This window comes from Homalodisca vitripennis, unplaced genomic scaffold, assembly GCF_021130785.1.
Source record: "Homalodisca vitripennis isolate AUS2020 unplaced genomic scaffold, UT_GWSS_2.1 ScUCBcl_12268;HRSCAF=21896, whole genome shotgun sequence".
In the NCBI taxonomy this organism is placed as follows: Eukaryota; Metazoa; Arthropoda; class Insecta; order Hemiptera; family Cicadellidae; genus Homalodisca; species Homalodisca vitripennis.
Genome location: NW_025788404.1, coordinates 955 through 15,296, shown reverse-complemented (window position 1 = coordinate 15,296; position 14,342 = coordinate 955). Strand labels below are relative to the sequence as shown.

At 32.9% G+C, this 14,342-nt stretch overlaps 1 protein-coding gene across 3 annotated transcripts in view; it reads left to right on the top strand.

The window, feature by feature from the left end:
• LOC124374995 (liprin-beta-1-like) overlaps window positions 1–10,471 on the top strand; it is a 34,793-nt gene extending 24,322 nt beyond the window's left edge. For all 3 annotated transcript variants that reach the window (XM_046833126.1, XM_046833127.1, XM_046833125.1), the window contains exon 11: window positions 8,975–10,471. In XM_046833126.1, coding sequence (XP_046689082.1) covers window positions 8,975–9,013 — 39 coding nt within the window. In that variant the 3' untranslated portion in view covers window positions 9,014–10,471. The remainder of the gene's footprint in view (window positions 1–8,974) is intronic.
• The last annotated feature ends 3,871 nt before the right edge of the window (window positions 10,472–14,342 follow it).

Genomic DNA, 14,342 nt, shown 5'->3' with positions numbered 1-14,342 from the left:
CGTCCATTTCTCATGATTGGTGATTTCAACACTCATCACCATTTCTGGGGATCAAATACCTGTTCCTCAAGAGGTTGTCAGAATTTGCGACGAAGCCAACTTGGTTGTATTAAATAACGGCTCTCCTACATATTTATGCCCTCGAACTGGATCTTGGTCTGTCATCGATTTGCAGCCCGGGTCTTGCACATAGAATAGACTGGCAGCTAATCACGGATTTACATGGAAGCGACCATGTTCCAATCCTGATTAGCTTTCCGGATATGGTGATACAAAGAAACAGGAGACCGAAATGGATTATTAAAAAAGCTGATTGGAATAAATTTAACGAAACCATAATAACCCCAGAAATAAATATTTCATTGGATATTGAAACCGCAGTCACTAACATAAATAATTCTATATTGCATGCAGCTCAGGACAGTATACCTATATCTTCTAGTACACCGAAGCGGAACTTTGTTCCTTGGTGGACAGAAGAATGTAGTAAAGCTCTTTGAGACAGAAGAAAAGCTCTAAGAAAATTTAGAATCAGGCCAACTCAAGAAAACCTAGAGTTATACCGACAAAAGAGAGCTAAAGCCCGCCAGATTTTTAGGATTTCGCAGAGACAGTCGTGGCAAGCGTTCACTAATTCCATAACAAGGACTACAGCTTCTTCAGTAGTATGGAGGAAGCTTCGCTCGGTTTGTGGAAAACCCCCCTCCCAACCTATCTTAGAACTTAAGGTTGGGAATAATATCATTTCCAATCCTCAAGAGGTCGCAAACCAGTTGTCTCATACCATATCTGAAGTATCAAAGACTATATCATACTGTCCTGAGTTTCAAAGATTTAAACATACCATTGAAACATTCCATTCTAAAATTGGCCGATGCAAGATTATTAAAAATTCTTATTTTGGTGTATTCTAGTCTTAACTCTGGAGAGCCTATATATCTGGCTGACAAATTCAAATTGATCTCTGAAACGAGCGCAAGAGAGACAAGAATGGCCTCATCAATGCTTCTTATTCCCCGCCATCGAACCTCAACTTACAACAAATCATTTGTCGTTACTGCTTGTCGAGCTTGGAATTCCCTTCCTAACCATATTAAGTCAGTAGGGAGTCGAAATCGGTTTGCAGCCTTACTGAAAGCTAAATTGCTAGAAACGATGTCAGCGACGGGTTAGTTGGGGTAGGTTTTGGAGGACGGATAGGGTGCTAGTGAATGTGTGTATGAATTTTTTGTATGAATGTATTTATACTAAATTCTTAAAGATACCTTTATTATATAATTTTGTTTTATTTTAAATGTACAGTAGTAGTTTTAATTGACTTAAGTTCTATATTATTATATTAGGGTTAATTGTAAGACAGGGCCTTATGGCCCTAAATTCGCCCTTTTGTATATATAATACAAATAAAGTCATTTGAATTTGAATTTGAATTTGAAACGGTACAAATAAATTATAATTTAAATACAAATAGCTCCCTTAACCTGTTATTTTCTTTAGCCCGGGATTACTCGCGCTATTAGATTGAATCTAACATTTTTAATTCCTCTGGAGAAATTTTTTTAAATTATGAATATATGTGACTGAACGTTGAATAATGGTTTCGTTAGTAGCCTAACCAACCACCACAGTAGTTGGGGAATTTTAGTGTGTTGGGGATGGTAGCAGTGGAGGGGGGAAGGAGCGTGCTCCGCTTTGTTAGTGTCCGCCTAACTGCGTGAGCGTTCATGTGACTGCTAGTGTTAGCCCAGATCTAACGGCGCGAGTGATCGCGGAACTGTCCGTGTGGTGATTGTGTTTCTGACGCGTGGATGTGTTTTGTTCAATATGGCTCAGGTAACGAGTAATGACGATGATATTCGTTGTTGGTTGGATGGTAAAAGTAAAAGTTTGGAAATTTTTTGTTCATAAATGCATTTTTTATAAACAAATAAGTTAAAAATTAAAATAAAACATGTTAATGTGTGATTTGAGATGTGTTAACAATTATTAATTCTACATTATTTCTATATTATACTAAATTGTTATATTCTATATTGTTTAAGATAAGGTGATTTGGAAAAAGTAAAAGTTTGGAAATTTTTGTTCATAAATGCATTTTTTATAAACAAATAAGTTAAAAATTAAAATAAAACATTTTAATGTGTGATTTGAGATGTGTTAACAATTTATTTATTTCCTATACTATGTGTATATACAACATATACATCAATTTGTAGAAGAATGTCAAATGTTAGGAGCGCCCTAACGGCGCGAGCGATCGCGGGAGTTTTACGGGCGCGAGTAATCCCGGGTTAGAAGAGCTGAACTCCGCAATTACTTGTTCCAAAAACTCCTCCCCAGGACCAGATGATATCCATTATGCCATGCTGAGAAATCTTCCAATCTCTTGCAAAAAAGCTCTTTTAACTCTGTACAATCAGATTTTTCAGGAGCGTTCCTTTCCCTCGGCATGGCGTAGATCTCATATTATTCCCCTTTTAAAACCTGGAAAGAATAGGAAAGATCCCACCAGTTATCGGCCGGTGTCTCTCACCAGTTGTCTATGCAAAATTTTGGAACGCATGGTGAACCGTAGGCTGGTATGGTTTTTGGAACAAAACCGCCTTCTCGCAAACCAGCAGTGCGGGTTTCGCCGAGGACGGTCAACGACGGATCTGTTGGTCTCATTGGAGACTACTATCTTAGATGCATTTCTTGAACGAAAACAGGTATTAGCAGTCTTCTTTGATCTTCGAAAAGCCTACGACACCGCGTGGCGAAGGGGAATTGTAAACACCTTGATGTCATGGGGAGTCGGTGGAAACATCTTATGCTTCATAAATAACTTTATGAGCGACAGAACTTTTCAGGTAAGGTTGGGCACAACTTTGTCCAACCCAATAATGCTGGAGAATGGGGTGCCTCACTGCTCAGCTGTACACTTTTTGCCATTTCTATAAATAGCATCGTGAGCTGTGTCACTAATCCTGCTCGATGCTCTCTTTTTGTTGACGACTTTGCTGTGTACGTCGCCGCAAGGAGACATGCTACTGCGGAACGAATCTTACAGATTGCGATACGTCGGCTTGAAGACTGGAGTCGACAAACAGGATTTTCCTTTTCATCTGATAAGACCCAGTGCATATTGTTTTCTAGGCAGAGGAATGCTACCGAGCCTTTCCTTACAATTAACGGTACCCGTATATCAGTAAATCGTACCATAAAGTTTTTGGGCCTTACTTTGGACAGCAGACTTACCTGGGTTCCTCATTTGAAAGAATTGAAAGCTAAATGTCTACGGCGACTGGACTTGCTCAGAGTGCTTACAGGGACAAGGTGGGGCGCAGACAGAACATGTATGCTTCGCTTTTATAAAGTTTTTGTTCGTTCGTGCCTCGATTACGGGTGTCAGGTGTACTCCTCTGCACGTCCCAACACTATTAAAATGCTGGACACAATCCATCACTCTGCTATCAGACTGACTACCGGTGCATTCCGCTCCAGTCCGGTGATAAGTTTGCTGGCTGAGTGCGGAGAGCCGCCGTTGTCGCAAAGACGGGATCTGTTGTTAGCCAACTTTTGGTATACTCTGAAATCTAGACCTTTCAGCCCAGCTTACGACTTAGTATTTGAAAATGCATTAACGCATAGGTATAAGTTGAAACCTAACGCTTCAGCCCCTTTCGGTATAAGAGTAGGGAACATAATAGTACGTCTCGGCATCGACGTTTTCGAGGTGCGACAAAGCCACGATTGGGACGTACCCCTGTGGTCTTTGAATAGACCACCTATTAAAAACTTGCTAGTACACAATAAGAAACAAGATACATCCGCAAACATAATAAACCAATTATTTCGTGAAGAGCTAAACAAGTTGACACCATGTGACGTAGTATATACGGATGGATCAAAAACTGGGACTGGCACTAGTTGCGCCTTTGTGACTGCCAGATCTGAGTTCAAATTTTGCCTCCCCCCTGCGTCCTCTGTCTATACTGCCGAGCTGACGGCCATCGAGAAGGCACTAAACATCGTGTGCCCTAGGACAGGGAGGCTGGTGGTATGTACCGACTCACTGAGCAGCATAGAAGCACTAAAGGACTTGTATCCGAAACACGTTCTTCTGTGCAATATAAAAAACTCCCTACATGATCTAATAAGAAGAAATGTTCAAGTTATTTTTATGTGGGTACCAAGTCATGTTGGAATACCTGGCAATGAAATGGCCGACAGAGCTGCAAGGGAAGCGATAGAATTGGCGCCTTACACCTAACAACTAATATTGCCAGATGTGAAATCACACATCAAAAGACTCTTAAGAAATGAGTGGCAAAGGTCGTGGACAGAAATCAACGATAACAAACTACGGGACATAAAGGGGTCAGTTCTACCTTGGACGTCCTCAAACCACTGCTAACCACTCAAACCACTGCTTTTTTTTAGAGCCGCAGGGAGGAGGTACTGTTATACCGTCTTCGGATCGGACACACCCTTCTATCCCACGGCTTTCTTATGAACCGCGGGGATCCTCCTTTGTGCCCCGTGTGTAATGTTAATCTAACTGTAAACCATGTCCTGATCGAGTGTAATCACTATTCTCGACAGAGGCGCGATTATCGTCTCCCTTCTACTCTTGCCGAATTGCTAGGGGACAATAATGAAGTTCTAGTTAAGCTCTTCGGATTCCTGGAGAGTACCTCATTGCTGGCCAGGGTTTGAAGGGCTGTGAAGTACCTGAAAAAAAAGAGCTTCCATTAGAGTAACCGGACTGGGTGGGCCCTTTTACAGCTCACTCAGATCTATTGTTAACTAGTTTTAAGTGTTATAATATCATAGATATTTATATGTGTATATATGTTATGTTTTAACCCTGCAACTGGCTTTAAGCGATTATCGACGCATTAACTACGGTTTCAAAATGGCACTAAGCTATTTTCGACGCATTAACTATGTCGTAATATGATCTCTCACAGCAAGTCTATTTTTACCTTTTTTGAAGTAAAACATACGTAAATCTAAAGATAAAGATCCAAGGTTTCATATTATATCATAAAATGTTCAATAGTTACATTAAATCTTTCATTATAAAATTCTAAACTTGGTTGTTCACATTTCCGATTGCCGTTTGTTTGCGTAATTTCCAAACACGCTAAAATTACCGTATGTTTGTAAAAATTTCCTATTGTGCGTTTACGTTCTATACGATCGTAAGTGTTGTCATTGAAAACAGTGTATTCTTGGCTTTCAGAAACATCTTTTAAATAGCCAGTAGGAAAATAAATGTTTATAAAATAAGCGTTTGAAAAGCTCTTGATTTGTAAAATCCCAAAATGCCTAATGCGTCGAAAATAGCTTCATTAAATTTTATTATTTTTGTTACTTTATCGTTGTCTAGAAATAGTGGAAATCGTATCAAAACAAAGAAGAAGAATTGCTCTAAGCAACAGTATTGACAACGAAGACTATGAACTAGTATTTTATTTTTGTTCTGTTGCGCAATCACCAACTCAGCCAGTAGAGAAGAACAACGCATCGCTTGGTTGCCATGTTGATTTCTTTGTTTTTATTACGCCATTGCCGGTATTAGTGTATTGCTTGCTATTTATTTGGATATTTTAGACTTTTCGTTATTTAGTGTGTACAAATAAAAGTTTGTTTAGTGAGTGTTTTTTTTTATTAGTGAAGTGAAAAATGTAGAGGTTAGGTTAAGTTTTAGTGAATAGGTTTGATTTTTGTGAAACTGAAAATAAGCCCGTGTTCACGTAGGTTCAGTGTTTTATTATTTTGTAGACAATTTAATTTATTATAAAATTAAATTTTGATTTAAATTTAAATTTATGCAAAGGTATTTATTATAAAAGTAAAAAAGTTCTTTTTTACTTTTTCTGGAGGTATTAGCGTTTTATTTCTATGACCATCGCTTGCTTTATTTTTTTAACAAAAAATAATAAAGATAAAAATACATTGTTGTAAATTTTTCTAAACTTCAATAAACGTACTATCTTTATAAATAATTTTTGGATGAAAAGAAAATTGTTAGCTAAAAAAGTTAGGCATTTATTTCACAATTTTGACTTATGTAAAAAATTAAAAAAAAGTTTGTTGTCATATAAAAATATCTTATACAATGTAAACTTCTATATATATATATATATATATCATATTTTTCTCTTCTATATATATTTATCTCTTAGAAACAAATATTTGTTCATCCAATAGATTCCAAAATGTCACAATGGTATACATAATAGTGCTATACAAACTTTTTTCAGATTATGTAGTTTTTATAGATATATTATTCAAAAGTACCAATAAACTTCTTTTACCTAAAGCTTTTTTTTGTAATATGTAATTGAGGTATATAAGCAAATTTTTTTATATTTTAGAATTATTCTAAAAGTTTTCATATTACCTGAGAGGGTGCTATACATTTTGAGAAAAATTTATTCTTTACTAATATTTTTACGTTAATCTGTAAAAAAAATTAAAATACATTAAATGATTCAATCTTTAATATTTTTTAGGGAAACTACATTTATTTCTAATGACATTGATGTTATTAAAATGTTTGTATCTTAAAAAATAGATGAGCAGTGATTAAAATGCAAACCCCTTACAAAATCACCAAAAAGTGCCTGCCATTTTGGGAAAAATTATGGCCAGTTCCAGGGTTAATAGTTTTAAGAAACTGTTTCCTATTATTTATAGTAAGCCCATTAATTATTATTAATATTTCTTTAGTTTTTAGAGCTAGTTACTTGTTTTGACACTACCAAACTATGAGTAGGTGTCATATCTTGTTATCGGGCAAGATAACCCAAGTGTTTTTTGCTCTAAAAAAAAAAAACCTCTGGGCCAAGTTTGTATGAATAAGTGGATATGACCATGTCCCAAGTTACTGTTATTGCACAGTAGCGTAGATTTTCAAAAGTTGGAAAACTTGGGAAATGTTTTGGTTTTTTTACACCACTTTGAACAATGCAAAGGGAACACAGATTTTGTATTGTTGATTCAAATTAATTTTATTAAAAAAAAAACTTGGATGTTATATGGTTCACATTGGGAATAATTGATGGGTGCCGAAAATGGACCAGATAGGAACAAACCAAGGATGAGTATAAGTATACAATATAAAATAATTTATACTGCATATGTAGTTATTATTATTATTTTGTAACAAAATTTGCAATCCAAAAACAAATTCCAATTTCATACGAAAAAAAGTTAATTACAGTGGAGTCCCGCTAATCCGAACACGTGTAATCCGAACAGGTCCAGGAGGAATTATTTATAACGATAATGAACAGTTATAGGAACTAATTACATAAAAAATGAAAATGGGTGCATCATTTCGTACATAAACAAAGAAAACTTTAATTAAATAGACATACTGTACAGTATTTTATTAAGACAAATTGTGTACGGTACAGTACATAAATAATGAAGTTAAATACAGTATCAAATTGAAACTTATAGGTTAAGTATGAGTTAAATTACTGTATTAAGAAGTGAAATCAAACGAAAATTGGACGTACAGTACTGATATTATTATTGAGTACAATATTAACCCTTCAACGCGTTATTTTTTTTTCATGGTCATACTCCCTCCTGCGTTGATTTTTCTGGCGGTTTTTTAGAGATTTTGTGTTTTATAAATAATATAAGCAAATTACCCAAGTTTATAATTATTTTTATTATACTTCTATGTTGTTAGTGTTTAAAATTAGCCAAATTAAACAAAATTAACCTACTTTAGGTTAATTTCCCTAAAAGGTTAGCTAGCTAACCTACAAACCATCCCCAACTCATGTTTATAAAACACAACAAATTGTTCCTGTCAAAACGGGATTTCCTTCTTCAAAACAATATAGTTAGCTTGTAAAACTAATAATAATAACTAAACAAAGGAATGTAAAACACACAAAAATATGTCAGTTGAACATAACCATCACACTAACAATGACTGTAAACAACAACAAACGTAAGCTGACAAACGATCGGCTGCACGGCAATGACGTCGTCTTGAATGCAGCTGATTTCTCAGATATTTTTTCTAAAGATCGATTTTTCGAGATATCGACTCAATTAATCGAAAGTTTGAATCTTCTCCTTTCGATTGGTATACATTTTTTCATTGAAATCATTCGATAGTCGTCTGTTACAGCTACAAAAATAACCGACTACTCCATGACGTACTCAGTACGGCAAAACGCGATCTCAAGTAAAAGTGTCATGACGTACCTAGTACGGCAAAACGCGTTGAAAGGTTAATTGTTAAAAGACATAAATTCAGTTATTGTCTTCTGTCGCATTGAAGAGAGTCTATTGGATGACGCGTAGTTTCGTACAACTATTGAACGCGTGGACCCGTACAATATCCAGTACGCTCACATTGCTTAACAATAGAACTCTCACACTAAATACGGTAAATGTGCTTAGTATTCGCAATCACTTTTATTTGTCAAGAAATTCAATGCAACAGTCAGAAAACATGTTTTAATGAACAGTGTTGATAATTCTATAACAAAATAGACCCATCTCAAGTTTAAAACCGTATTTTTCTGTAATTCTGGCTAATCCGAACAATCACATAATCCGAATAGGGCTCGGTCCCAATTAGGTCGGATTAACGGGACTCTACTGTATACACAGCTTAAATGTAAGCATTAACCTTTTCGATGTGTTAAAACAGAATCAAAAACGTAGGGAGTAAGATATATGAATTAAACAAGTGGCATGGAGATGGGTATACTATACAATTTGTAAATAACAATATTTCAACATTATACATAATACAAATGTTATGGGAGTGGGAGAAAAGTTAATTAAATTCAAAATTTGAAATTATTCATATCCACAGTGTTAATTCATTTGATTCATTGTTTTAAACCATGTGTAGAGTATAGCACTTTTATTTCAACTGGCTAAACGTTGTATTGGTAAAACTTGTAATTTATCACAGGAATTTTATTATGATGAAATCTGTTTATTGCAGAATGGAACGCCAGGATCTGAGCGCAATACGAGTGTCTGACACACAATATGCAGCCGCAGTATTGCAGGCACCTCTACCACCCTCTACGTCTAGACTTGGAGTTCCTCAGGCAATAATCTCAAGTTGAGGAGAAGATTCCTGTAATCCACTTTGCAACTGTGAAAAAGTATATGAAAGAATTGTAAAATAATTCAAGACTAATCTAGTCTGTAAAAAAGTTTTAAGTTAAACAGGAGCAAGCTGAACTGTGACTGTACTCTGAGAGAGTTTAATGCATTTTAAATTAAACAGATATAGTTTATTTGTGCTGTTAACGCAAATGAATAGCAGTTGTGAATTACAGGTTTCGTTTTGAAAATCAAATAACGTTTCAAAACATTGTACATTTTTACAATATTTATTTAATTACAAATAATTGAGCTTATTTTTGGAAAAACTTATAAATAATTCAAAACATTTCTTTAGAGTCAACAAGTATGCTTTAATCGTTATTAAACAATTAATTCACAAGATGTATTACTTTGGTTTCTGGTTGGCTTATTTGTTATTGACTGTTATATTTGTGCCATTTTCAAGAAATATTATGGTTTTTTTATAATATCTGTGTTTGCTTTGTGCACAATTGAGTATAGAATTTTTGTAAAAGTATTGTAAAGTAGTATCTTGATGTGCCTTTTAAAATAATCTCAAGGGTACATTTCAAATTATGAACTTATTTGTCATGTGTTTCTACATTTTTTTATTCCAAATGTAAAATGTTTATACAACTGTATAGCACCATTTTAGTTTGACAGCTGTACATTTAGTTAATTATAACTGTTTTAAATAAATTAATGTGAATTTTATGTATAATTTGTTTGTAATGAAGAATAAAGTTTAATCATTTTAGGCAGGTTTTATATTTTTACATATTTTATTCACACAATGTATCCTTTGGGTTATTTTGGTTGGCAGAGTCATCTACAAAGTGTATTATGCAATAATCTCAACTAAATCAATTGTACTGCTTTTATAATATTCTTTTATTCTTCACAACATTTTTATATAGTGTTCATGAATGTTGTTTGCTTTGTTGAAATGAGCTGGATTCTTTGATGTCTATTTAAATTTTGTGTTTTATTAATTTTATAATCCATTTTCAATCATGCCAACATATCTTTTGGATAGTATCATTCCCCTTTTAAACTATCTTCATTAACCAATATTTCGTAACATTCAATGTCAGTCTGTACTAAACACTTGTGAACCCAAACTGTACATGGGGGGGAGATACCCACTCTAAATTGATCTTTCTTTATCGGTAAGGGTCAATACCAATTTTTACTGATAATGCATTAAATAATTGAACACATCATCACTTATCCATAACAAATTTCTTTAGATAATTTTAAGTGAAGTGAATGGAAAAAGGTAACACTTGATAAAATCCTACTTGTTAAAATAATCTGGTAAGATTAGTGATTAAAATAAGTTATATATATATATATATATATATATATATATATATATATATCCATCCTCAATATTGAGTATTTATTCGCACAAAACCTTTTATAACATTGTTACGTCAAAGAAAATAATGCTTTATTATTTGTAAAAGTATATTTTAAAATAATAGAAAGATTATTTTTGTAATAGTCTGGAAGCTGAGAGCCAAGTTGCATTATATAAGAACAAAACCTACTTTTTGTGAAATAGAGAAAAAAAAACCTTAGAAAGAAATACAACATCAGCCATGCTAATCTTGTTGAAGTCGATATAGGAGGATATGTTTTGTTTAACTCTCTTTCTGGTATTCAATGCTATCTTGTGAAAACTTCCTAATTTTGGGAATTGACAACTAACTGCCTCGTGGACGTATGCTCACTTAAGTATTTGTTATAATGCGATAAATAAACTTATTAACATGATTGAAGTACCAATAGGGGGCGCTAGAGAATAAAGTGCAGTTTGGGTTAACAAGTTAATATCTTTCTTAGAGTTATAATAAGGGTGTTTAAGGATAGCATATCCTTCAAAATGTCCATCTACAGATTCCAATTACCTTTTAAAATTATCAGTAAATTTTACTATTATCACTTTCTAATACACCATTACATTATTATTATTCTACGTGTTTATATATACTATTTACTATTTTACCTGTACATAAATAGAGAGTACTGTGAAGTGTAAAGTTTTCATTTTTTATTCTTAACTAAGCTAAAATTGATAGGAGTAATGAAATAATCATTTCAATGCACAAAACATAGAATTTATCTTTTTTAAGAATGCTTTTAATATAGAAGTTTTAAACACCATTTATGACTTACGAAATGTGTTTCCTTTTTTTTATATAAAACATCATCTGCTCTCTGATTAAAGTAAATTTTTTATGATTGAAAATTTGACAGGGTAACGGAATTGTCTTGAAAATGTTCTGTTGTTAATGTTATAAAAAGTTAGGATCACATTATTTTGTAACTTGCATTCTTGCAATCTTTTTCTCGGATGGAAAAAACTAACACAAAGTTACATACACAACAATGCACACAAACCATACACAAGAATCAGGGAACAGTGAACAAGTTGCACATAAAATACAAAAAAACAAATCCTGTTACCTTGTCATCATTATTAAGTTCGTGTCACCATTACTTTCACTATATATTAAACAAATGTAAAATATAAGGAAATATTTTATAAAGTTATTTCGCTGTAAGTTTCTATCTGTGTATGTGTGTAATGTGCCAAGCCATGCCAAAGTAGTATTATGTCTATAGTGTAGAGGTTTACACTCTTTTTCAAGTGCATTAAGTGGCAAAACTGTTGTGATCTCAGTTCTGCTTTGTATATTTATAAATGGACTATTGTGCTGTTTACAAGTTAAAATATATTCTTGTTGAGCAGACATTTCAAAAATATAATTTTATATGTAAATTTAATTACTACGTATATTGTACATAAGTATGATTAAAAATAACAGCAGTTTACCATTGTAGATAAATCAGAAATGTGTCAAATAAAATAACCTGTATTTATTATATTTGTTCAAATTTTAATTTTCATGTACCTTTCAATTAATTTTTGTTTAAATTATAATTATTAGCTCTACTGGCAATGAATTATGTTAATAAATATTGAAGAGGAATTTCTTTTGTCCTTTGAGGAATATTTGCAGCAATGTTTTATAACTTATTTATTGTGTAATATTTTAAAATTTATAATAGTACAATTTATTTTAAATCGAGGTACTTTAAGTGTATGATTTAAATAGTTTTATAAAACTTATACATTAAGAGGTGGCAGGAGCTGGTCTGCTCAGCAGCCAAGATCTTGATAGCATGTTACCAGAGGAAATATGATAAGTATCAACACTTTAAAAAGTAATTCAGTCTCAACTATTTTTTTTTACAACTATTAATTTTTTATTACAATATTAACATAGTTTTGATAAACACATTTAAAAAGTTAGCAAAAACTTGATTTTTGGTGTGAACACCACCCTTTTAAGAATGTATATCTTAATGTATAATTGATCATGATGATGTATAAAATATTTCTATATAGGTACACCAAAGTAATACGTATATGAACCTCTGCAAGTCGCTTGGTAACACTACTATTAGAGCACCTTCCGATTCTATATGAAATAACTTTGGATCTAGGCTGACTCCCGCCACTTCTTGATGATATTGAAACAGATAATTGAATTATGAATGTGTCATTGTCATAGCTTTTTGTATCAACTCAACTACAGTAATGATAATGTCTTGATTACATTATATATAAATGTGTTATTAAAAAGGCAAAAAGGTGTAGAAACATATTTCTTTTCTTCATCTATCTTCTGAAATTTTTGTCTAGATATTTATTAGAATGATAATGATAAATTTTGTAGAAGCTAAAAAGATTTTCCTCCAAATCAGATCCGTTATTTCTTGTACTTTTCTTTTGGGACCAAGTAACTTAAAGAGCTTATGATCAAGACTAACCCAAGTGTTGTCAGTGTTTGTATTAACAATTTTTGTATTTAAACTGTGGTTTGTGTATTCTGTGCAATACATGTTTCCCAAGGTCACAATTTATAGTACGCTCTTTTTAAAAATATCCAGTGCAATTTCTAACATCTTGTAAATTACTGTACTTAAGTAGGCTTTTGAATAAACTCAACATTAAGTACTTGTATTATTAATATTGCATTGTCATCACTGTTCATGCTTCCATTTAACATGATTTTCATCATATGAACATTATATTATCGGCTGTATATTGTAGATAATGTCAACAAATAACATCACAATAGCTTTTGTGTGTAATATAACACAGTAAGTGTAAAACGTAATGATTCCATATCAGGCGTGATTTCAATCATCTTATTACTTTTGTTAAGGCAGCAATGTTGTCAGTAAATAAGTTTTCTGTTGATAAATCAGCACAATACTTGTTTTTTTAGCTAGTTATGATGTGTATTTTCTCCTTATTATTTCCCTTTTTATGTTATTACTTAAATCACACTTATTAACTCTGTTTACATAGCATAGTTTGTTTAGAAAGTAGCAATTACTTTTAATAGACGTCACATTGAAAGCTTATTCACATTGTAAGCTTTAATGGGGTTGAGGCTGCTACAATCCTTCAAAATAATTAATGGTTATTGCTGTTCTCCAAAATGTTTGTAACAGTTGTGAATATTTTAAAATTCCGGAAATATGTAAGCATTTGTTTATGTGTAGAGTCAACAGGCAGACAGACAGAGTATGACTGCACCAAGACGTTATAATGAACCTATTGGCTTAACCCTCCTTATGGCATTCATTAACATCATATTAGATAATATTTTTTCTCAGAGAAATTAAGTTTTTCTGAATAAATTTTAAGTAATAAAATAGACATGTTTGCATTGTTTTTTTACATAGTTCCCATAAAAATAACAAAAATGGAAAGGACTGTGCTTTTGTAACAAAATAGAAACCTAAGGTAGTCCAGTCAATTTTATTTTGTTTTCCAAAACAAACATATCTGTTGCATTATTTGGAAGAGTACTAAAATTATTAATAAAATGTGGTATTCTAATGTTTTCCCATGTTTCTCCTGTTACATTTTTAAGTTAATACCAAAAAGAGGGTTAGATGTGTTTTTTGAAGTGCTATGTATTGTAGATAATACAAGGTGTGGCTAGAAAACAATCGGATTAGTATTGGCAAAGCCACAGAAACAAACACAGTAAGGCTGAATATCATACAGCCGTTCACGTGATCCCTCCTCCTTGTGTTTCGTCTGGCTCGTGCACTTATTCCACTCGAAGCTGATCGTTTCCCGTAACCCTGTTCATATCTTCCGTTGCTTTTTTTACTGCTTCAACAGTCTCAAATCTCATCTCTTTCAA